This window comes from Pleurodeles waltl, chromosome 2_2 (assembly GCF_031143425.1).
Source record: "Pleurodeles waltl isolate 20211129_DDA chromosome 2_2, aPleWal1.hap1.20221129, whole genome shotgun sequence".
In the NCBI taxonomy this organism is placed as follows: Eukaryota; Metazoa; Chordata; class Amphibia; order Caudata; family Salamandridae; genus Pleurodeles; species Pleurodeles waltl.
The window spans coordinates 1073870188-1073895833 of record NC_090439.1 but is presented as its reverse complement, the minus strand read 5'-3'; the positions used below and the strand labels follow the sequence as shown (position 1 = coordinate 1073895833).

General features: G+C 45.5%; 1 protein-coding gene across 1 annotated transcript in view; it reads right to left on the bottom strand.

The window, feature by feature from the left end:
- SLC45A4 (solute carrier family 45 member 4) overlaps positions 1 to 25646 on the bottom strand; it is a 223536-nt gene that overhangs the window by 57287 nt on the left and 140603 nt on the right. Inside the window, exon 3 of the mRNA XM_069220831.1 lies at positions 2893 to 3081. Within this exon, the coding sequence (XP_069076932.1) occupies positions 2893 to 3081 (189 nt within the window). The remainder of the gene's footprint in view (positions 1 to 2892; positions 3082 to 25646) is intronic.

Sequence of the window (25646 nt, the reverse complement as noted above, 5' to 3'; positions counted from 1 at the left end):
ACAGGGCGCTGGAAGACGGGAGAGTCGACATGACAATAGAGCAGTAATCACCGGTCTGTTCCTTCATAAAACGACAAATACAACCGCAGAACAACAAGCTGGGGTATTGATCCTAAGAGTTTCAGGTCTTACTTTGTTGGGGGTTCGTCTGTCTCACAGAGCTTCACACAGGACAGCTCTGCCCAAGACTGGCCAGGAGGTGAGAGAAGCCATGTCGCGCCATCGTTTACAGACACTACCTGTTGGGGGGCTGGAGCTGGCGGTAACAGCGGTCTCAGGATTACCAACTTTCTGAAGGGCTGGGGCACTTTCCTCCTTTGCGCGACAGGCATTTAGGCGAATAGAACGTTTCTTTAACGTTAGAAGTGTCCTCGAGGGTGGGGAATATTCAGTCTCTCTATCAAAGAAGATTGCCATCTTGGAGAATATCTTGCACCAATGTTATGAGCAAAAAAAATGCAAAGAACTAATTTTGCCTTATGTTCCCATCAGGCAAGGACGTCCTGTATAATGCTGCCTTTGCAACATTCTCACAAAAATGTCCTTCCCATAGAGAACAGTGAGAGCGGTGCAAACACCTCGCTGCCTTGGAAATAGTTGCATCATATGTTTAATTAAGCATGTTATGCAAACATGCCTTTCAAGCAACAAGCGCAAGATTAACAACAAAGCATGTAGTGAAGGGGCGAAACTAGTGGGGTTTCCATGCACACGAGTCATCCGGGGCCGTTCTGTCTCCAGAGCTTTTCTGCCATACTGTTGTAGAATTGAGAAGATGAATCCTGTCCACTCGGCCTTGATGTTGCCATCAGTTTGGGATGTTTGCTGCGCTGCACATGGTGAAGGTAAAATCACTATATTCTCCGATTTTTGTTGGCCCCTAGCTTCATGTGTTGCTCTTGACTCTTCCATGTCTTACATAGCTTCACTTTTAAAGTTTATAGGAGGGATTTCGATTCCTTACCCGGAAGCCCTTCCACTCACAGGGTATTGCAGAGTCTGCGTGCATGATTCACTCTTCCAGACGATCCTTGTGCTGCCCAATTCCAGAATATAGACTGTAGCTTTTACACAGAGGCAGTGCTCTATAAGGGACACCTAGGAGAGGTAGTCATGTATCTCCATTTATGGTGGATGCTGAAGCGGTGTACTTATTTCACGTTTGATAAAGTATAATGCAGAATCTTCTAAATGACCTCTTCCCTGGCCTTCTTGATTCTTGTCTGAATGGCAGTGACTGGCCTCGACTGCGGTTCTGCGGTGAGCTGAAAGCTGTTTCATGCCCCAATGATTGATTTTCAAATGGTCCTCAGCTCTCATGGAACTGCAGGTTCTTTCTCTCGTGAAAGACAGCCGCGTCTGCTTCAAGTATGGCCATGGTGTAGATGTAAACTAACTAGAGATCTGTCTCTGTGGGCTCTGTTGCTGCTGCCTTAGGTACTAGGTTTCAGGCCCACAGCCTGGTTTTCACTGCCATTAGCCCAGGGAATAATGCAATCCACAAGAATACTGTCTGAGGAGACCAATGAGAGCAAGAAGTAGAAGTTAATATTGGTAGGCACTGTCAGAACTTCTCCTTGATATACGCTACTGTTTGTTTATATTCTAAACAGCTTCACACCTTTGTGTTATGATGCCCATGTCTTTAATGTAACTTGGGTAAGAGTCTACTGCAAAGTGTACTGTACGTCTAAAAATCAGTAAAATACTTGTTGTAGAAAATGGAAACACGCGAGTCTCTGGGTTGTATATTTGCTTCCTGCAAGCAGTGGGCCTAGGGTTGGGACTTCTGGGATTGCCAGATAAGAGAACGAGTTTACTCATTCCATTTAGAAACATTTAGTACAAACTTGTTTTGGGCACCTTTGCTGGTTTCCAAAGTCCATAGGCCTCACAAATAGTGTAATACAAAAAGTTTGCACGTAAATATAGATGACCAACATATCGACTTCAAACACACAAAATTTGATGGCAGGAATGCTTGCAATTAGTCCAACCACTGGCAATTGCGAAGGGTAGTATTCCAACCTTTTGCTCTTTTGCCAGCCATGCTACCTGAGGTTAGACCAAGCCATATGCAAATTATTTTTGTTCCTGCTACAATAGTAACAGTCCAGTCCAAACTACCAAGCCAGGCCCTCCTCTCTGAACCACCTACACAACTGAAAGACAGAAAAGTGTGACTTGATGTATGGGATTAGAAGCTGAGGGCCTCATTATGACCTTGGCGGTCACAAGACCGCAAGGTTTACAGGCGGACCACTGCTAAAGTGGGGGTCCAATCATGTAATTAGGACAGTGGCGAAAGTGCCACAGTTGGACTGCCAGGTTGCCGCCAGTCGACAGCCTTGTGGTCTCAGCAGTTGTAATTTACTAGGGCAGCGCTGGAGATTATGAGTCCCCTTTCCGCCAGCCTTTGCATGGTGGTCGCACCACCATGCAAAGGCTGGAGGTGCAGGGGCCCCGTGGACAACCCTGTCACACTTTCCACTGCCCAAATGACGGGCAGTGGAAAGCGCGACGGGTGCTGCTGCACCCGCCACACCGGCGCCGGCTTGATTACAAGCAGGCGTCAACATTAAGGCCCTGTTCACTGCAGGTCCGGCAGGTGGAAACGTTGTTTGCCGCCCGCCGGCCCTGCAGTGAATTCCTAATAGGGCCGCAGTGCTCTGGCTGCACAGGCGGCCTGATTGCAGTACAAGTTTGGCAGGCGGCGGAGAATGAGGGCCTGAGTCAGTAGAATTTACAATAATTATTTTAGGTTGTAGTTATACACATAGTTTTTTTAATACACAAGCAGGTCTATACAGTTACCTTTATTAAGTGCAGTGCATTTAAGCTTTTGAAACAATGTAGCAGAGCAAACATACAAGGTATAAATAATTGTATTACCTATGACAGATCCGTTGAGAAAAAGTGCAACACCAAACAGGACTCCCACGCAGAGTGCGAGAATGAAAGGCCGCCGGCGGCCCCAGCTGAGAGTGCAGCGGTCACTTGCAGAACCTATTAGTGGAGTGAAGATAAGGCCCAAAATGGGGCTCAGGAACCAAGTGAGGCTGTAGTACTGTTCAGGAAGACCTACAACAGAGCAGAAAGAGGAAGGGTCACAGAAGTACTGCTTCAGACATGGGATTACATACAGCGGTGGGCTCCAACAAAACAGAGGTAGCACTGGAACACTTTTCAACAATATTCAGCCTGGAATGATCTTTACATTGAGGCAGTTGAGATTCAGAAGTACTCACGAGGCATTAGCCCTGGGCCAAAGAGTATGCAGAAGCCAAGGAACAGCTACCACTATGGGCTTGCTTTAGACGTTAGTGTTTAATATTGAGTAGATTCCATCAGCTCAATTTCCTTCACCATACAATCCCTGTGATGGAGGAAATTCAACAAGTCGATTTCCTCTGCATTTAACATTTCCTCCAAATACTGGAGACATTTCAGTTACTACCAAATTCTAATTCAGTCCCAAGGGACTTACTTGGTAGGTATGAGAAATGACATGGCCATTAACTTTTCTATTGACTCATTAAAAATTATTAACAATGCAATCTGGCTATTTGGGCTTACAAATTGCGCATTCGTGTGGCATTTGAGACTACAGCAGTAGTAACATTGGCCACTGACTGCTCCCAGGGTTATACGACATATGTCAATTGCACAACAAAGATGAAGGTCATTAACAAGTAACATAACAGCTATGAAGGTCTGTAAGGCTTACTGTATGGCACATTAGCCAGTAAAAATACTAATGTGACTGAAACAGTTTGAACACTGTAGATGACCTTCATCCATGGTCGTCCTCATAATGCAAGGGCATCTGCTTTTTGGTACTATTCTAAGACTGCCATTTTCTTTTTTTTAAAGTTGCCAAATTAAAAGAAATATGTGGGCATATCCTGCATTCCCTGTTCATTCTAATGATAAGAGACTGATGTACAGTATCAGAAGTTACTGCCCATTCAAAGGCCAAAGACTTTTAAATATGTGATTAGTTGAGGACATGCTGAACATTCAAAATCATTTTGCAGAACAAGAAAGGGAAATACCGTATCTGTCATTCTCGTGATGATATACACAAGATAATTCACCTACCTGTAGAAGTAGTTCTCTGTCAACTAATCTTAATTATTATTCATGAATACTGAACTGCCCTACCCACACGTGTGATCCTGGATCACCGAACACAGAGCTCTTCATTTAATCTCTACATATCTAACAATATACTTCTGAGTATATATTGTATGCTTCATTTGAAGGGTTTTACACTCTACAGGGTTTTGAAACATTTTTCTGTCAGATAAGTTGATTTCAAACATGTTTTTTCTCAGTCAATGGGCACTGCCTTTTTCTGTAAGGAATTTTACTCTGTGTGGTTTTTAGGCGTGAATCCTTGTGTAGTCTTATTTGTTTTGATGTGCTGTTTTTCTAAGGAGGCCGAAGTGTTTTTGACTCCACGGGTGCAGGACTTTGAGCGACAAATGTCACAGCCATTGCTGAAATGGGGTCTGTTACTTTGTAGAGTTACTTGGTTGTCAACAAGCATAAAGGCCAGAACAGCGAAGGGCCATGTAGAGCATATCCTCCTATTGAAGCCCCGCTGACCATTCCTCCGAAACCTCAGGAAAGGTCCCTTCAGGTGCCTTCCCTTGCTTTCTTGAGCGCTCTTGAAGAACCTGTCAACATCAAGAAGAGGCCCAAAAACATCACAGAGAGGGCTTCAATGTCATAGTAGGGTCCTTAGCATTATGGAGAGGCCCTTGACATTATGGAGGAGCCCATGACATCATGGAGGAGACATCAATGTAAGTGCCTAATCATAGACGCTCTCAGACACCAACACCAGTGGTCGCCATGAAGAGGTCCACTGAAGAGTGGCATGCATGCAACAAAATGGACATCCACGCCATTTTAAGGGAGGCAGGCCCAAAATTATAATCACCCTGTTAAATATACTGTTGCCTTCAGGGCTTCTGCGAGAATGCACTATGCAGGCCACATGGCAAAAGTTAAACCTATTACTGTTCATTCCTTTTTCTTACAGGTAGGAACATGCACTTTTTTTTATCATGAGTGACTTATATCTCCCCTGTAAGGGAATTGCAGAGTTTTATAAATTTTTCTCAATTGTCTAGTAGGTCTACTAGAGGTTGAGGGAATCATATGTCCAGAGACTTAAATTATAATATGATGGCTGATGAATCCACGCCAAACAAGTGGGAAGCAAGACTGATCTAACTCTATTAAATCAGAGGACTACATTATCTAACTGCATCTTTCCTTACAGACACATCTCAATGAACTGGACAGGCTGTCTATTTCAAATAAACACCATGCAGCCATGGCTCTCTCCTTCTCTCTAACTGCCAAAAATGTGCTTTGGGATTTTTGAGGTTGAATTTTTGCCCTAGCCTTCTAAGACATAGGCTTTAATGATCAGAGTGCCTCACAAGCTCATTCAAATATGACATTTACTAGTTAGGTGCAGATAGATTGTCTGGACATTAACTGGCCTTTATGAGATTTGTTAATTCAAATGCTTCATAAGTTGCTTAGGGCTAGAAGAACGAGTTACTTACCTTTGGTAACGACTTTTCTGGTGGATACATTAGCTACCTGTGGATTCCTCACCTAATGAATACTCCCATGGCGCCAGCATTCGACGGAAATCTTCTTCCTAGCTTCTGCACGTCGACGAGGACGTCACACTAGCCCACGCGATGACGTCTGACGTCATACAGCCAATAAGAGGTCCTCGCCGACGTGCCGACGTCAGTACCAACATTTTTTACGTGCATGAGAATAATAACCCAATGCAATGAAAGAGCAAAGCAACATCCCATAATATTGTAAATCACACAACATTGCAATAAAATGGCTGTAGATTTAATATAACTCTTCTTTTTTTTTTTTAAATCAAACAAACAAATATATGCAAATCATGTATATACACAAAGATATATATATATATATATATATATATATATATATATATATATATATATATATATATACATACATACAAGTATCCATATATACAAATCTATTGCAACCTTGAAGACCAAGAGGAACGCACTCAAGGATTACTTGGTAAGACCAGAAAGGCAACGGGGAGGCGGGTGGGACCGTGAGGAATCCACAGGTAGCTAATGTATCCACCAGAAAAGTCGATACCGAAGGTAAGTAACTCGTTCTTCCGATGGATACAACTACCTGTGGATTCCTCACCTAACGAATAGAGTCCCAAAGCAGTACCACGCCCCTGTGGTGGGTGCCGAAATGGTCAAACCAAGAAATCCTGCAGCACTGACCGTGCAAAATGGCCGTCCCTTCTGACCTCAGAGTCCAAACAGTAATGTTTTGCAAAAGTGTGAAGGGACGACCAAGTTGCGGCCTTGCAGATGTCGACCACAGGAACACCTCTGGCCAAGGCCGAAGTGGCCTACTTAGCTCTGGTGGAATGAGCTCTAATGCCATCAGGAGGATCCTTCTTTGCCAAAGAGTAACAGATTTTAATGCAAAGAACAACCCACCTGGAGAGTGTTCTCTTGTGGACTGCCTTTCCTCTCCTCTTGCCCACGTACCCGATGAACAGCTGATCCTCCAGCCTGAAATCCTTCGTTCTATCAATGAAGAAGCTTAACGCCCTCTTTGGGTCCAAGCAATGTAGTCTCTCTTCTTCCTTAGAAGGATGAGGCGGAGGATAGAACGTGGACAAAGTAATTGTCTGGGCCAAATGGAAAGGTGAAACCTTTGGGAGGAAAGCAGCCTTGGTCCTCAACACCACCTTATCCCCATAAAAAGTTGTATAAGGGGGTTTTAACGATAAGGCTTGCAACTCACTCACTCTCCTTGCAGATGTTATAGCCACCAGGAAGACTGTTTTAATAACTAAATACCTTAAGGGGCAAGAATGCATAGGCTCAAAAGGGGACCCCATAAGAAAAGTGAGGACCAAGGACAAATCCCATTGAGGCATAACGAATGGTTTTGGAGGATATTTATTTAGAAGACCTTTCAAGAATCTGAGAACAATAGGGGATTTAAATAACGATGGTTGGTCTGGAAGACAAATGAAGGCTGACAAAGCCGACAAATAACCCTTAATGGTAGCTACAGCACAACCTTTCTGAGCTAGAGACAGAGCAAAAGACAAAACGTCTGACAGATGAGCATGTAAGGGATCAATCTGTCTCTCTCCACACCACATAACAAATTTAGACCACCTATTAGCGTAGATAGATTTAGTGGAGTGTCGCCTGGCCGCTAATATAACATCCACTACCTCAGGCGGGAGAGAGAAGGAACTCAGGTTGCCCCGTTCAATCTCCAGGCATGTAGGTGTAGACTCTGGAGGTTGGGGTGTAAAACCTGCCCCTGCGACTGCGAGAGGAGGTCTGCCCTGAGAGGGAGACGGAGCGGAGGGCACAGCGAGAGTTGGAGAAGGTCGGAGTACCACACCCTCCTTGGCCAATCCGGAGCTATTAAGATGACTCGGGCCCGGTCTTGGCGAATCTTCCTCAACACTCGAGGAATCAAGGGTATGGGGGGAAACGCGTAAAGCAACTGGTTGCACCAGGTTCTCTGAAACGCGTCCCCCAACGCTCCCTGCACCGGATACTGGAGGCTGCAGAATAACGGACAATGCGCGTTCTCCAGAGTGGCAAACAGATCTATCCGAGGAAACCCCCACATCTGGAAGATTAAACAGACTTGATCTGGATGGAGACGCCACTCGTGGTCGGCCGAGAATTGGCGACTGAGATTGTCCGCACGTACATTCAAGACCCCGGCCAGATGATTTGCTACCAAGCAAATCTGATGGTCCTCTGCCCAGGACCATAGTCGAAGAGCTTCTCTGCAGAGAAGGTACGACCCTACTCCTCCCTGTTTGTTTATGTACCACATCGTGGTAGTATTGTCCGTCAGGACCTGTACCGACTGACCACGAAGGGAAGGGAGGAAGGCCTTGAGAGCCAGACGTACAGCCCGTAACTCTAACAGATTGATATGAAACATCTGTTCCTCTGGAGACCAAAGCTTTTTGATCTCCAGATCCCCCAGATGAGCTCCCCACCCTAGAGTGGAAGCATCCGTTATGACCGTGGCCACTGGTGGCGACTGCGCGAACGGCTTTCCTTGTGAAAGATTGTTGCCCGCAATCCACCACTTCAATTCCACAGCAGCATCTCTGGAGATCTTGACAGCACCTTCTAGATCTCCTTTGTGTTGAGACCACTGCCTTCGGAGGCACCACTGAAGAGCCCTCATATGCCAGCGAGCATGCGTGACCAACAGTATGCAGGAGGCAAACAGACCGAGCAGACGAAGGACCTTGAGGACTGGAACTACCGCTCCATTTCGAAACATTGGAACCAATTCCTGAATATCTTGAATCCGCTGAGGCGGAGGAAAGGCTCGACTCAATGTTGTATCCAGTACTGCCCCTATGAACAGGAGGCGCTGAGAGGGCTCCAGGTGAGATTTGGGCACGTTCACCGAAAAGCCCAGGTCGAACAACAACTGAGTCGTTGACTGCAGATGATGCGACACAAGCTCCAGAGACTTGGCTTTGATCAACCAGTCATCCAAGTAAGGAAATACTGCTATCCCCTTCCTTCTGAGCTCTGCCGCAACCACCGACATCACCTTCGTGAAGACTAGAGGTGCTGAAGTAAGACCAAACGGGAGGACCGCAAACTGATAGTGCTGCGACCCTACCACAAACCGGAGATACTTCCTGTGCGACTTGAGTATCGGGATATGAAAGTAAGCATCCTGCAAGTCGACAGACACCATCCAATCTTCCTTGTTCAACGCCAAAAGCACCTGAGCTAGGGTCAGCATCTTGAACTTTTCCTGTTTGAGGAACCAATTCAAGATCCTCAGATCCAGGATTGGTCTCAACCGACCATCCTTCTTGGGAATCAGGAAGTACCTTGAGTAACAACCTCGACCCCTTTCCTGCTCTGGGACCAACTCCACCGCGCCCTTTGAAAGGAGGACTTGAACCTCCTATTCTAGCAACAGGAGGTGTTCTTCTGAACAATAAGATGGGCGGGGCGGGATGGGGGGCGGAAACTCCCGAAAGGGAAGGGTGTAGCCTTTTCCCACAATACTGATAACCCAAGTGTCTGTTGTAATAGTCTCCCACTTGTGGAGAAAATGCTGTAACCTTCCCCCTACAGGAGAGGACTGAGTGGGAAATGGTGGAAGCCTAAGGCTGCTTGCCCTGCTGCACTCCTCCAGAGGACGAGGAAGAGGCAGAGTGCTGTTGAGAGGCTCATCTGGTGCGGGCCCTACCTCTCCCTCTAAATGATCTATAGGGGTGGGAAGAGGCGGGTTGCTGGAATCTCCCCCGAAAGGAAGAGGAGGAAGAGCCACGCCCAAATCCATGAAACCTCCTGAAAAACCTGGAAGAGGCAGAGGAAGAAGGAGCTTGCAGCCCTAACGATTTGGCTGTGGCCCTGCTCTCTTTAAATCGCTCCAAGGCCGAATCTGCCTTGGCTCCAAACAGTTTGTCCCCATCAAACGGGAGGTCCAATAGGGTCGACTGCACATCCGCAGAAAACCCTGAATTACGGAGCCAGGCCTGTCTCCTTGCCACCACAGCCGTGCCCATCGCCCTAGCCACCGAGTCGGTCGTGTCCAGCCCAGACTGGATAATCTGGGTTGCGGCAGCCTGGGCGTCCGAGACAACATCCAAGAGTCCCTGGGGAAGCTCCGTAAATGATGATGAAATATCGTCCATAAGAGCATGGATGTATCTCCCCAGAATGCAAGTTGCGTTGGTGGCCTTCAAAGCCAGACTGCAAGATGAAAATATTTTCTTGGACTGTGCATCCAGCTTTTTCGAGTCCCTGTCTCCAGATACCGTCGGGAAAGATCCAGGCGCTGACTTAGATGAACAGGAGGCTTGCACCACCAAGCTCTCCGGCGTAGTGTGTCTAGAAAGAAAGCCAGGGTCAGATGGTGCAGCTCGATATCTCCTGGCCACAGCCCTATGAACCGCCGAGGAAGATACTGGCTTCTTCCACACCTCTAGCACCGGATCAAGCAAAGCCTCATTAAACGGCAAGAGAGGCTCCGCTGCAGCAGAGGCCGGATGCAGTACCTCCGTCAGTAGATTCTGCTTCGCCTCTGCCACCGGCAAAGGCAGGTCCAGAAAGTTAGCTGCCTTCCTTACCACAGCGTGAAAGGTAGCAGCCTCCTCCGTATATTCCCCTGGAGATGAAAGGTCCCACTCAGGGGAAGTATCCAGCCCACTGGCTGTATCCAGACCATGCAGTCCATCACCAGAGTCCTCAACCTCTCCTTCCTCCAGGACTCGTTGGTACTCCTGCTCTTCCAAAAGACGGAGAGCACGCCTCCTCGAATGTAGTCTCTGCTCGATACGCGGAGTCGACATGGCCTCCGCCGAAGTCGAAGATCGGCGCCGATCTCCAGAAGTATCCGGCGCCACAGGCAGCTTCGGTGCCGATGAAGGAGCAGGACGAAGAGATCTTGGAGCCGATGGACCCACCGGAGTCACAGGACGAAATCCTGACGTCGACGGGATGGAAACCTCCGGGGCCAATCCCTCTGAAGCCACCGGAGCGGCCACCGGCGCCAAGCCCACATTCCCAAAAGGGAGAAAGGGCATAAAGGGTGCCGGCTGTAGAAGCGCAGGATCACCCAATGAAAAGGCCAAAGGACCCGAAGGACCAGCCGGAGCACCCCCTGGAGCCATCTGTTGAAAGATGGTATACATCGCATTCAGAAATGCGGTACTATCGGATCCAGGGGTGGGAAAAACCGGATACTGGGGTGCCTGGATCGAGGGCGACCCCGACCTCGACGTCTGCGACGCCGGAGACAGCACAAGAGGCTGCATCACCTCAATCACAGACGCCTGTCCAGGCGAAGTGAGTGACGCCGGAGAGGGCAACGGCATCGATGGATGCGGCGTGACCGTGGGACTGACCTCCCAAGTCCTCCGACGCCGAGCCGAAGGTGACCTCGAACGAGTCTCCTTGCTGGAATGGCGCCGTGAATCTCTACGGCGCCGGGAGTCTCGATGACGCCGATGAGACCTTGGCGCAGAGTACTTTTTGTGATGTTTTTCCTTTCTCTTCGACTTCGCCATGAATAGTTTAGCCTCACGTTCTTTGAGGGCCTTCGGATTCATGTGCTGACATGAATCGCAAGTCGCGACGTCGTGGTCGGAGCTCAAACACCAAAGACAGTCGGAGTGAGGATCTGTAACGGACATCTTGCCCCCGCACTCTCGACAGGGCTTGAAACCCGACTTTCTCTGAGACATTATTACCGCAGAGAAGAACTATGCAGCAGAAAATACACTGTAACCACGAAAGTAACAGTAGCTCCCTCGAAGATAACCGTTTCGAATGCACGGAAAAAAGGGAACTGACGTCGGCACGTCGGCGAGGACCTCTTATTGCCTGTATGACGTCAGACGGCGTCACGTGGGCTAGTGTGACGTCCTCGTCGACGTGCAGAAGCTAGGAAGAAGATTTCCGTCGAATGCTGGCGCCATGGGAGTATTCATTAGGTGAGGAATCCACAGGTAGTTGTATCCATCAGAATGTAATGTTTAGTTGTGCTGCATAGCATTGAAGTTCCACGTTTGTAGTTCTTCAGGACACGGGATAGTCTAAAACCTACCTCTTTATCACCAAAATGTTTCCTTTTCATGTAAAGGAAACTTTGATCTGCAATGATCTTTTCAACATGGTGTAGTCCATCAAAGACGGATGGACCTTGGTGCTTGTAATGTCTGATTAATGCCTCTTTAAGTCTTCACCTTCATGGTGTACAGTACAAAACTATGAGGTATCTATTCGTATTCTATGGCATTAGACTGTCTTCCACCGTAAAGGAATTCACTGGGCTTCAAACCAATGGCAGATCATTTTGCTTCTCAGGGCATCTCATAGTCTTATTCATTGAACTGTGACTGATGTCTAACTAAGAAAAGCGTTTAGTTTGCACTATAAGATCAAAAGTATCTAATGGCGTTGCCTTTTATATTACATATTTTTTTAATCCTTTTTTAGGTTTGAAATAAGATCAATGGCTACCTTGGTGTTTTCATAACAATTTTTTATGCTTACATAAAGCAACTATTGCTAATTCTATCAGGTACCTTCTTTGACAGCAAAAGAACTGATACACGAATGACACAGACAAGTTTAGCATGACCGTGCACACGGCCAGTTACTAATGCAGTGTCTTTCCTAGGTTCTTTATTGACATCTTTTTGCTAATGACAAGTCAAGTTTGTCATGCCATGTCTAAGGCTGCTTAGTTTTCCTATCTGGTGTACTGTTTTGGATAGTAATGGCACACATACTCCTGGGTTCAATTCTGAAAATCCGTGGGGTTATTTCTGTGAAGTTATTTTGGTGAGGGACATGCTCGGGGTGTTCTCTTTGGAAAAGTCCAAAGTAGATATTCAGAAGTTTTCTATGATAAATACTCTTTACGATTTAACACAGGTCATGTAGCCATCTCTTCAGTCAGGCAGAGGCAGATCACAAAGGTTTTCCTACATATGTTTTCATGCAGTGAGAAAGTCAGTTCTTCAAATGCCTCTACTTTATCACTGCCTCTTTATTCATCTGCAATTAACAAATACGTTCCTGATTATATATGCATACACATTTTATGCATCCTTTCTACAAAGATATAAGGATCATTCTCTTTTCTGCGGTTAAGACACTCTTGAGATTGTATTTTTTATTTCAGCTGCCTTGTGAGCAATCTGATCAAGTTGGGAGTGTTTCTTTTCTTTTCTCTTTGTTGGTCAATTGTCAGTGCTTAGAAACTACTCCCTCAGAGACTTTTTTAAATAATCATGGACAATAAAATACAAAAAACTATGACTTGTGATTCATCTGTATCTCAGTCTCTATGGCTATTTAAACAAGTGTGTGTTACTCATGAATTTATGTTATAAAGAACAGTCCTGCTCACTGTATTGATTATCCAATGAACCCTTACTTGTATGTACACATTTTTCAGTTCACGAAATATCACTGTGTGATCCCTTATGCACACTGGCTTAATCTGGTTATCTTTTTTGCATATGTTGATAAAATTATTTCTAAGTATTCAGTAGCAGAGAGAGTGATAATCAATTCTAGTGCTGGGGTAATGTTGCATGCTTCCTATATATTTAACTCGAATAAATATTGCAAGCCCTTGTTTTGTGTGTGTATATTTATGTGTTATGATTGTCAGGATGGGTAATTCACTGCATCATCTGTAATTTCTTCAACGTTTTTTCAAAAAGCTAGATAATAGACTGACTTGTTAACCAAATCCGAAAACCCAGTTTTGCTCACAATTGCACAGGAAACAGAACTGCTGGTGGGCTCGTTTTCTTTTATGATTCATAGACCTGAATATAAGAGTTATCAGTTTTCGTATACTAGATTGCTGGTTCGTGTTCATATCTGTTGAATTTAAATACATTCGATTTATATTAGCTACTCGGAGTTCTCCCTGTTGAATATGACTGTGTCCAATTCGTTCACAGTTTATTTAGAGTCTATGTACTGAGATTCATGCATCTGTTAAAAAACAGTAGCTGCCAGCTTTTGGTTTTTAGTTTTATACTCTATGTCAAAAGTCTCCTTATGTCTCCATGAAGGACGGAGGAGGATATTGGGAGTTGTGATAATTTAAAAAGGCTGTTCTCATTCCCTCACTGCACCTACAAGAAATCTAGTTTACAGAATTTTCTGTTTTACTGTCGTTTCCGTATAGTTAGCTCACCATAGAAATTCGTGAAACTACAAAAAAAGTCTAATACATATTGTTCTTCCACAGAGAGGCAAGGGATCCGAGAAATTACTGAATGTTTCACAATACTGCTTCCGGACTGTAGAATTGTCTAAAAAGTGTTTGACATCTTCTGAATGTATGCACAACTTAGGTGTCCTGTTACCATTAGAGTGAAGTCTGTTTCTTCTATTCCTTGTTGATTTCCCACTGCCTGCAGGAAGAGATGGGACTGGAATGAAGATCCCTTGACAGTGAGGGGAACATCACTTACTGCAACACTAGTTCTCTGTCAAGCTTATCTTCATTCAATTCATAAACATCTCACGCTCCTCCTCGGTGAAGTCAAGCAAACAGTAGCAAAGGTTTTCCCACAAGACCGTATGCTTTTCATCCGACAATCAAAGTGAACTGGAAGACTAACTATCAGAGCGCTGCAAGCTGGAACTGGGGAGATCCCGTGCTGCCCTAAGGCAACAGCACAGTTCTTTCTCTATGTTAGGCTGTATGGAGAGAACGACAATTACTTTTCAATTACCTCACTTTTAAAAAGGGGGAAGGATGAAATGTTTCTGCATATCTTAGTTGTCTAGTTCATATTGCGTTTTGGATGATTTTGCTCCTTAGTTAAAACGTGCAAATATGTAAACTAAATGATGTCTGTTGTTAGGAATACATATACACATATATATGTATGTATGTGTGTATGTATATATATATATATATATATATATATATATATATATATATATACACATATACATGATACACACACACATGATTGTTATAAAGTCAAAAGACTACCGCCAGACTTAACAGACTTAACTTCCGGTTTTCACCACTCACCAAGCATAATTGATTTTGTTCACAGATAATGTATAGCTAATATTGTCACAGTTTTTTAAGCCTGACGTTTGGCAATATCTTTTGATTTTGCAAAAAACAGATATGTCTTCCATATGAGTTTTACACACGTGAGCTTCGATAAATATAGCCAAGATTAATGAAACACTTTTCAGGCAAGTAGCTCAGAAAACGGGATGTGTGCCAGCTAAAGATATACTAGAGCAGTCCAAAAACAAAACTATAGATCTATATAGATTACATGAGTTTTGTAAAATCAAAAAGTCGTGGCTAACGTCAGACCTAAAGATCAGTGGAAATGTAAAATTAATACAAATGAGGAATAAAAACGTGAATGGCACAATAAGTGACAAAAATGGTTGAAGAACGCTGGCTGAAAGCTGTTTTTCGCTCAGGACTCTTCTGCAACTATTTAGTATTTTACTCGGTCATTCACATTTTTATCCTGCCAACTAGCATAGCGGAATCGGTCAGCCCTCTTTCACTATTAGTTAACTTTGAGTGATGCATTCTGCTTCTTCACAAGAGGCACATACCCACACAAAGTAGTTCCCTTTGGTGATAGGGCCTGCAATCACAAAGTGTGTTTTTTGAGACCAAAAAATACGTTTTCTTTCAGCCAATTTGATTGTGCTAGTGAGTGTCTGGCAAGTCCTCCAAAAAATAAAGTTTTAACCAGGACAAACCATTGACAAAGCCGAAAGGCTTGCAGCAAATGCCTTATTGAGTTTGCTATGGTTGTTTGGAATTCAACTCGGTACACAAAAGTTACTTCTTTTTTTATTACGGTGAGCTATTTACAGCCATCTTTCTCCACAAACGCATGACATTAGGGTGCAACATTCAAAGGAATGAAATATTACAAGAGGGAAAAAATTAAAAAACCGTCATATATTGTGCATAACCACTTCAGGTGCACTGTGGAACGAATGGTAGTGAGTTAAGAGAAAATAAAACTGAAGTGAGAAATACAGAACTAAACTGGGTCCACCAAACTTGACATGCTAAAACTAATACAGACAAATCTACCTACATACTGAAACCAGTAAAGTAAATGAAATAAACTGTTAGCTATACAATAGTACAGATTCAAAAGGGTGCATTCTCTTAAGTGTTGAAGTGTAATCAAGGCAATCGAAGTGAAGTTATTATCTAGGATGAATTAGTCAAACAAAGGAAATGCATCAACTGGGCGTTTCGTGGGCGTTCAAATCCAACCCTTTAGAATTTCGTTGTTGCCCGTGTGCAGGGTTTGCAAGAAGATGGCATCCTGCCAAATATATCTGCCTACTTGGAAATAGAAAGACAGATGCCCTTGGATGCAAACGTCAATTCCTTTCAATTAGACATTCTGTGTTGTTTACTTGGCCTTGTTCAGTCCCCAAACATCTGAGTGTGTTCTCCAATCCCATGCGCCTCTGTTAACGGGCTCTCTGATACTGTCACTGGAGTAAGCACAGAATTGGCATTCTCTCAGAGTAGGTATTTAGACATTGATAGCGGTGTGGGTTTCACAAAAGGACGCTATTTTCTCACATACTTTTCCACAAGTAAAGTATTAGGAGTGAAAAACAACTTTTACAAAAGGAGGGGTGTTAACACTCAGCCCAGTTATTCATTCTTTACACCTGTCAGCTCGAGAGCATTTTTGACTAGCGAAGGCATGTGCCTTCAACTGTATTAAGTCAGAATCTCAAAGGAACACAATTCAGAAAAAAATAACACTACCTTACTTCCAAAACAGCTCTCAGGACTAATCAATTTATACACTGTTTTAGGCTTAAAAAGGGACGATGGTGCTGTGCGCCTAATGTAGCTGTCCAAAAGAGGTTATAGTGATTACCACTTAAATGTATGTGCATATACTATCTTATTTAAAAAGAATTATGAGGGCGAGGTATTCGCAAAAGGTGACCTTGCACTGTGAATTCGCTGATGTAATATTGTGCAAGAAAGTCTCATCACTCCAGGGTTTGGCAGTAACAGTTACAGGGTGGGTTTCTCGGGAAATCTTAGGTGCACTCTAATATTTGAGTGCATGTGGGTAACTTTTGTGACTCATTCCCACTCTGGAAGTGGTCTAAGATTTAATCCTGTCAAGTGAGGAATAAATATCTTTCCTGAGTAGAAAGAAGAAGGCATCACCTGCAAATTTTGAATTTTCACCATTGAGGGAAAAAACTGCCATTTTACAAATGCCATGACTCTTCAACGTGTGCAATTATGCACTATGTACAAATGGACACGTGGAAATGCCTCCTGATAATTGCAACAGCAAATTCACAAATGTTTTCCAGGAGTACATCGAAAGACCCGTGACTGCTCCACATTTAACCTGGGAAATCTTTGTAAATGTCTAAATTAAATGAATCTATACCCCTGAGAGGTTGTAGGCCTCAGGGTGTTGATTTACTCATATTTTTTGAAAATCTAACTCAAAGACATTTGGATGTGTACCAATGAACAAGTTACTTACCTTTGGTAACGCATTATCTGGTAGAGACTCTATCTAGCTGCAGATTCCTTACCTTTGAAATCTCTGGCGCCAGCTTCGAATCCGGAATCTTTTTGCTGAGCAATACCCTGCGTGCGCCATCAGATGGCGTTGTCTGGTTCCGCGTGCATCGTCCGGCTCCGCATGGCTTCGTCAGCAGCATTGGAGCCGTCTGACGTCATGGTCGACTATATAGACGCCACCTCGGAGCGCATATGTCAGTTCTTTTATCCATAAAACACTTCCATGCCAGAAGCTCAGAGTCATGGATAGAACCAACATTGGTCTATTCAAAACTAGGGCCCTGGGAAGGCATGGGTGGGTATAAGATATCTGCAGCTAGATAGAGTCTCTACCAGATAATGCGTTACCGAAGGTAAGTAACTTGCTCATCTGATAGGGACTTCTAGCTGCAGATTCCTTACCTTTGAATAGATACCCAAGCCATAACCTTCTGGCGGTGGGCTGCGGATACCACTCCTTACACTAGAAAGTCCTGCAGGACTGAATGGGCAAGGTACCTGTCAATTCGTACCTGACTGTCCAGGGAGTAATGTTTCACAAATGTGTGCAAGGACGCCCACGTTGCCGCCTGACGGATCTTCAGGACTGGTACGCCTCGAGCTAGCACAGTGACAGCAGCTTTGCCTCTGGTAGAATGAGCCTGCAAGCCCTCAGGAGACTGCTTCCTGGCCAATGCGTAGCATATCTTAATGCAGAGAACGACCCAGCGTGAAATGGTTTGCTTCTGCACTGCCCGACCCTTCTTTGCTCCCAAGTACCTGACAAAGAGTTGGTCATCCACCCAGAACTGTTTTGTGCAGTCAAGGTAGAATGACAACGCATTTTTTCGGTCCAGTTGACGGAGTCGCTCCTCTTCCTTAGAGGGATGCGGTGGAGCAAAGGTGGGCAGGGTGATATTCAGACCCAGATGGAATGGGGACACCACCTTGGGGAGGGCAGAGGCACGAGTTCTGAGGACCACTTAATCTGGATGGATAATGAGATACGGTGGCCTTGTTGACAGGGCTTGCATCTCACTCACCCTTCTGGCAGATGTTATTGCCACTAAGAAGGCTGTCTTGATGGTGAGCAGCCGGAGGGTACAGTTGTGTAAAGGCTCGAAGGGAGCACACATGAGAAATGTGAGGACAAGATGTAAGTCCTATTGAGGCATAATAAAGGGCGCGGGGGAAACATGTACAAGCCCTTTGAGGAATCTATTTACAATGTGAGATTTAAACAAGGAAGGCTGGCGAGGCAGCAGAAGAAATGCCAATAAGGCAGAAAGATAGCCCTTTAGAGTCCCTAAGGAAGAAACCTGCTGGGCTAGAGACAGAATAAACAGAAGAATGTCACAAAGAGAAGCAGAAAGAGGGTCAATAGATCTTTATGGACAATAGTATACAAAGCGTTTCCAATGGTAGGCATATACAGTTTTAGTGGAGGGATACCTGGCTGCCAAAATAACTTTACAGACTTCGTGAGGAATGTCAAAAGCCATCAACTGCCGCTGCTCAGTTTCCACAGATGAAGGCGCAGAGTTGACAGGTTCGGGTGGAGAACCATCCCCTGCTGCTGTGACAAAAGATCCTCTCGAAGGGGCAGCCTTATCAGAGGATTGATGCTCATTTTGAGTAGCTCGGGACACCAGACTCTCCATGCCCAATCTGGAGCCACTAAGATGACTTGGGCCTAGTTCTTCTTGATCTTCTTGAGAATTCTAGGCAGAAGTGGTATGGGTGGAAATGCATAAATGAGGCCTGAATTCCACTCGCGAAGAAAAGCGTCGCCAAGAGATTGCCGTCTTGGAAACTCAAACGCACAATACTGCTGACATTGCGCGTTCTCTGTGGAGGCAAACAGATCTAACCAAGGCTCTCCTCACTGCCGAAACAGTTGTTGTGCCACCTCTGGATGGCGATACCACTCGTGATCCGCTAGGCATTGACAGCTTATTTTGTCTGCCTTGGTATTCAGAGAACCTGCCAGGTGTTGAACAACCAGGGGTATGCCCAGCAGGACCAGCCATGTCCAGAGACGTAGAGCCTCTTGACAAAGGGTCCACCACCCCACACCGCCCTGCTTGTTGCAGTACCACATTGCGGTAGTGTTGTCCCTGAACACCTGCACTATCTTCCCTTCCACAACAGGAAGAAATGCTTTCAATGCTAGCCGACTCTCCCAGAGCTCCAATAAGTTAATATGGAGCCCAGATTCAGCCGGAGATCGGAGGCCCCTGATCTCTGCATCTCCCAGATGGCTGCCCCATCCCAGAAGTGACGCACTCCACTACTGTGAGATCTGGTTGGGGAAGGGAGAGGAGTCTGCCTTTGACCCAGTTGCAGTTCACTAACCACCACTGCAGGTCTTTTGCAGTTCCCTCTGAGATCTGAACCGTGTCAGTAAGATTTCCCTGATGCTGTGCCAACTGGAGCTTCAGGTCCCATTGCAGAGCCCTCATATGCCATCTGGCATGTTTGACTAATAGGATGCAGGAAGCCATGAGTCCCAACAACCTCAGAGTCTGTCTACCCGAAATCAAGGATAGAGGCGAAAACATCGGTATCATAACCTGAATATCGCTGCTCGGGAGGATAGTCCCGAAACTGCACTGTGTCCAGAACAGCTCAGATAAATGGGAGCTTCTGAGAGGGAGTCAAGTGTGACTTTGGCACGTTTATCGTGAACCCCAGAGAATGGTGGAGGTCCGTTGTAGACTGAAGGTGGGTGACGAGAGCCTGGGATGTAGGAGCCTTTAACAGCCAGTCATCGAGGTATGGGAAGACTGGGATCCCTAACCTGCGCAAATCAGCTGCCACCACCACCATCACTTTAGTGAAAACCCGAGGGGCATTGGTGAGACAGAAGGCGAGCACGGTAAACTGAAAGTGCTCGTGGCCTACCTTTGAACCGCAAGTAGCGCCTGTGGGCGGGCAGGATGGGGATATAACAATAGGCATCCTGCAAGTCCAACGCTACCATCCAGTCTACTTGGTCTAGGGCAGACAAGACCTGAGCAAGGGTGAGCATCCTGCATTTCTCCTTTTTGAGGAAGTTATTTTTGGGAATCAGAAAGTAGCGGGAATACCAACCACTGCCTACTTCTGATATCGGGGCCCTTTCTATGGCTCCCTTGGCCAAGAAAGCCTTAACTTCCTTGCGGAGTAAGATCGAATGATCCTCCATCAGCTGTTCTTTTACAGGAGGGATAGAGGGAGCAAAAGACCGGAAGGGAGGGAATAGCCCTTCTGTATGATCTGCAAGACCCATTTGTCCGATGTTATGGACCGGCAATGAGGGAGATGAAATTGAATACTCCCTCCAACTGGACTGACATGGTCTTGCAGAACCCTACTAGGAGGGCTTGGGTGTCGGGGAAGAGGGGGACTGGGTGGTGACCGACCTCTGGCTAGACCCTGTGGGTCTGAAGGTACCACGACCTCGTCCTCGCATGGAATGCTGTGAAGCCGGAGGATGGTGGATTACTTGTGGTTGGTGTGGTACCGCACCCTTCACAAAGCCTCAAAAGGGGCGATAGGCAGACCGTTGGCAAACAGGTGTTGACAGACCCAAGGATCCGGCAGTAGCTTGAGAATCCTTGAATCTCTCAAACGCAGAGTCCGCCTTTTCACCAAAAATCACCATCGAAAGGCATGTCCATTAAGTTTGACTGGACATCCCCCGAAAAGCCAGTGGTACGCAGCGAGGCGGGCGTCGGAGGGCCACTGTAGAAGAAATCACTCAGCCCAGCAAGTCGGTCGTGTCCAAGCCACACCTGATGGTAAACTTGGCTGCATCCCTGACAGCTTGGGTGCGAGTGTCCTGTACGCCCTCTGGGACCTGGGGCCGCACTTGTGCCACCGTATCCCATAAAGTATGGGAAAAACTGCCCAATAAGGAAGAGGTGTTTACCGACCTCAGTGCCAGGCAGGAGGAAGAAAACATCTTCTTCCCAAGTTGGTCCAGCCTCTTGGATTCCCTATCAGGGGAAGCAGAAGGGAAGGAACCACGGTAAGCTCTCCAAGGTGGGGTGTTGGGTGAAGAAACTAGGGTCAGTTGGAGCTAGTCTATGGCAGCGGCCGACTGCCCTATTCACAGAAGCCCCGGTGCTGGGTTTGGACCACGGTCCCAGAAGGACATCTGTGAGAGCTTCATTGAAGGGTAACATTGGCTCTGATGTAGTAACCCTTGGCTGAAGCACCTTCGTCAGGAGATTAGTCCTGACTGGCACCGTAGGCAAGTCTAGGTCCAAGACCTCAGCTGCCCTACGCACTACCATGGCATAAGATGCCCCATCCTCCGTAGCCATAGCGGGAGGTGAGAACATGCCAGCATCTGGAGAAGTATCCAGTCCACTTGCTTCCCCTAGATCCTCATACCAGTCCTGTTCATGCTCCAATCCATATTCTAAAAGGTCCTCAGAACCCCTCCTACTCCTCACCTGTGCCTGGCTGTTCAAAATAAGTGTCTGGCACTGATCTGGGCCTACTCGGCGTTGTCTCAGTTGGAATCGGCAAAGTACAACGTCATTCCGGCTACGGATCATCTGGAATGAGGATGGGGCTACCACCACCAGTGGGCGCTGGTGATGGAGGGAGCGTCGACATCGGGCCTGGTGCTGGAGGAGCCCGACTGAGAACCCAGAGCCGGTCTGGATCTGCTATCGGATCCTGGGGTCCCCAATGGTGCTGAGGCCGAAGCTGCCGGTGTCGAATCCGATGGGGCCCCTGCCGACCGTACAGGGCCCGAAGACCCACCCGAGGGTGCCGCCCACTCAAAAAGAAGACGCATGGCCTTGTAAAGTTCTCTTAATTGAGCAGGGGTCGCTCTGGCTCCTGGAAAGGGGGGGAGATGCAGAGTTGGCCCAGGCAACGTCTCCGCGGAACTGTGCTCGGAACGTCGACGTTCCCGAGAGTCCTCATCGGCCGACGGGCATGGCGAAGTCGAAGTCCGCTTGGACTTCTTCTTTTTGTGCCTCCTCCTCGAGCGCCTCGAGGACCACTAATGAGACAAAGAGGACTAGGGGCTCCTGAAACAGTTCCGCGACCTCCTCCTTGAGCGGGACCATGAACTCCAAGGAGTCGCCCCAACCGAAGTCAACTGCCGGGCCGCCATGAGCTTTAGGGACTGCTCCCTCAAAGCTTTCGGGGCCATGGCCTGGCAGTCGGAGAACAACTTCAAGTCGTGGTCCCTGTCGAGACACCAGAGACATACCTCATGGGGGTCCTTAACTGACACTGCGTGATGACAGGCACTGCACGGTTTGAACCCTGTCTTCCTTGAGGACATCCTTGCACAGACGGAAAAAAATCTTTGATAAAATTTCGAAAAAAGGCTCAATCCCAGACCTGCGCTTAACCGGCACGGAAGGAAAAGAACTGACGTACGTGCGCCAAGGTTGCGTCTATATAGATGACCGTGACATCAGAGACGGCTCCAACGACGCTGACGAAGCCACGCGGAGCCAGACGACGCACGCGGAACCAGATGACGCCACCAACCGGCACGCGCAGGGTATTGCTTAGCAAAAGCATTCCGGATTCGAAGCTGACGCCAGGGAATTCAAAGGTAAGGAATCTGCAGCTAGAAGTCTCTATCAGATAAAACATACATTGACACACTTGTTACTACAGTGCAAAGGTGGGAATCCTTGTTAATCCCACAGGAAAGTATAACTACCTTGAGAAAATACTGCTTTATGCTTTACAGAGTTCATTATAGAACTCTTCACAGGTGAAAACAACTTGGGCCCTACTCACAGACCCTAGTTATTGTGATTCTACCTTATTTATGTATTTGCGATATTCCTGTACTGTATACCAAAAGCAGCAGGGTGTGAACCATGGATACAAATCCACTGGGTGTTATATGCTGTTTATTATAATGATTGAGTGTAGGGAGAGGCATTGTTTTCCACTCGAGGTGCTGCCTTTCATGAATCATGGCCCCTCCCCTATACTCAACAGTGATAATAAATAGCACATTGCACTCTATGCAGCTGCGTACATGAAACACCACACCTAAAAGTAAGTTATGGTTAAGCAAACACAGATCTGAAAAAGCTTTTAAAATCACCTAAAATTGTATGCAATGCTCATACACCCACCATGCTTTGCTCTTTGTAGACAGCCTTTTTCCATCTGTTATCCAAGATCTTTTCACTTTAGTGAAACTATATTCATAACATACTTACTTACAGAGGTTTTTACCACATTGGTCTGTTATTGTGTCATTCACATTTTTCTTCCGTCCACTTCAGCCTACAACGTTGGGCAGGGGGTCAGCCCACTTCAGCCACTGACTAACTTCACTCTGAGTGATGGCATAGCGCCCTTTCAGAGTACTTATGTGTTCCCTTAAGTGCAATTGACTACTAGGGCAGTGTATACTTTTTGAGACCAAAAAATATTTTTGCTTTACGCTAAAGATTTTTATTAGATTGATGATGGTCCAGTAGCACCTCCAACAGTAAAAGTTTGTAAACCTATCACAAAACAAGTACTGAAAAACACCCCTTGGTGTGGGCTCATAAGTTATTTGTTTTTCAAGCACTAACTCTCACTCTCAAAGTTAGCTTTTGAAAAACAAGGAGTTTGGTGAACGGCCTTCAAAACCGATGTGTTGTATTATGTATTTCTTTCCCGGTCTCTTTAAGGAATATGGAATTAGAATGTAAATACGTGGGAGAGTTGGAAAAAGAATGTGCGTGTGGAACGAGGGTTAGATTACGTTGGAAGCGGTACAAGCTGGATGTATTTCTTTGCTCAGAATAAATATATAAAAATCTACCTGTTCCTGGATTATCTATACAACAGAAATTGGCAACGAGGGTTTAGAACCCGTTCCGGTTATTTCCTGTGCCATTACTGCGGAGGAGCCTTCATTTCGTCTAACACAGCGAGTCGATGACCTTTCACAGAAAGACGTCTGAAGAGGAAGACATCTAATTAGCATACAACGCTAATTTGGAAACGTGCCGGCTTTTATATAAGGGCAAGTAAACGTTTGCTGTCATGTTATTTTTTTTTATTTTTGTCTACAACACAACGGGAGCTGTAACTGTTGGGGTTGCCTAGCAACCGAAGACGCTACTTTGCGCGAGCGCGTTTCATAAAACGCTCGCCGTCTTCATTTCATGTTGTTTAACAACCAATGACATTTTGTGAGACGCACGCTGTGTCCAAAACGCTCGCGTGTGTAATTTTGGGAAACTGTGTAATCGAGATCCTTTAACCAAGCTTGTTATGGTTGCTTGGCAACTGAAGATACATACTTTTGTAGACATTTGGAAGGGCTGTTCTTTTTAATAGGCTGTTTCTATTAACTTAAGAAGAAAGAAGAGTTAGACATTAAAAAAAAAAAAAAGAAATACCTACTATTTATTTATAGACTGTTCAATTTACTCTCGAACTATTTATTTAGTTCACAAAAAAAAAATAAGAAAAAAAAAAGAGAATTTATATAATAATACAAAGTAATACATTTATCAATATGCAATTTGAGCCCCCTGCAAAATTTTTACAATTAAAAGGAGACCCTCCCATTCCTTGGTCTAGGTGGAAGGAAGTATTTTTAACTTACCTCAAAGCGATTGATGAGGATGGAATGTCTCAAGAGAGAAAAAAGAACATTCTATTACATTGTTTAGGCTCAGAAGGGCAGCTTATTTTTAGGACACTACCACAAGTAATGGTTCAGGATTAACAAATTGACGTATTCAATGATGCATTGTGCAAACTTGAGAAAAGATTTAAGCCAACCACAAGCATTGCATTGAACAGATTTAAATTTTATACTAGAACTCAACAGGAAGGTGAAGAATTTGACAAATTTTTGACCGGTTTATGCAGTCTGTCTATGCACTGTAATTTTGGACCCATCGCGGATTAGATGATCAGGGATCAGATCATTGTTCATGTAAAGAGCAAAAGGATTCAGGAACAATTATGGGTGATGGGGGATCCGAAGTTACAGGAAGTAATAATTACGGCCAAAGCACTGGAGCAATCGGAAAAATGGATGAGGACAGTACAAGACGCTGAAAAGAACAACTCATCTAATTGGGATGCCGTTGGAGCTGTGGGGAATAGTAGTAGTTACAGTAGATCCACGTGGAAGGGTAATTCAGGAAACAAAAGGGAGGATAGGAGTAAAAAAACTGATAGAATGTCATGCTATATGTGTGGGAGTTTGAGTCATATTGCAAATTCTACACATTGCCCTGCGATTGGTAAAGAATGCAACAAATGTGGAAAGTCTGGACATTTTGCCAGAGTGTGTAAGGACATTAAAAGTGTTGATGGTAATGATAGGAAGAAAATCTCGTTTGTACAGGATGAGAGAGAAAAGGGGGTGGTTCTTTCTGTCAAAAATGATATCCTTGACAAAACTAAAAAAATTGTGAAACAGCCTAAGTGTACTATAGTGGTTGAAGGTCGTGAACTGGAACTCATGGCGGATTCTGGTTCTCCTTGGACGATCATTACATATAATT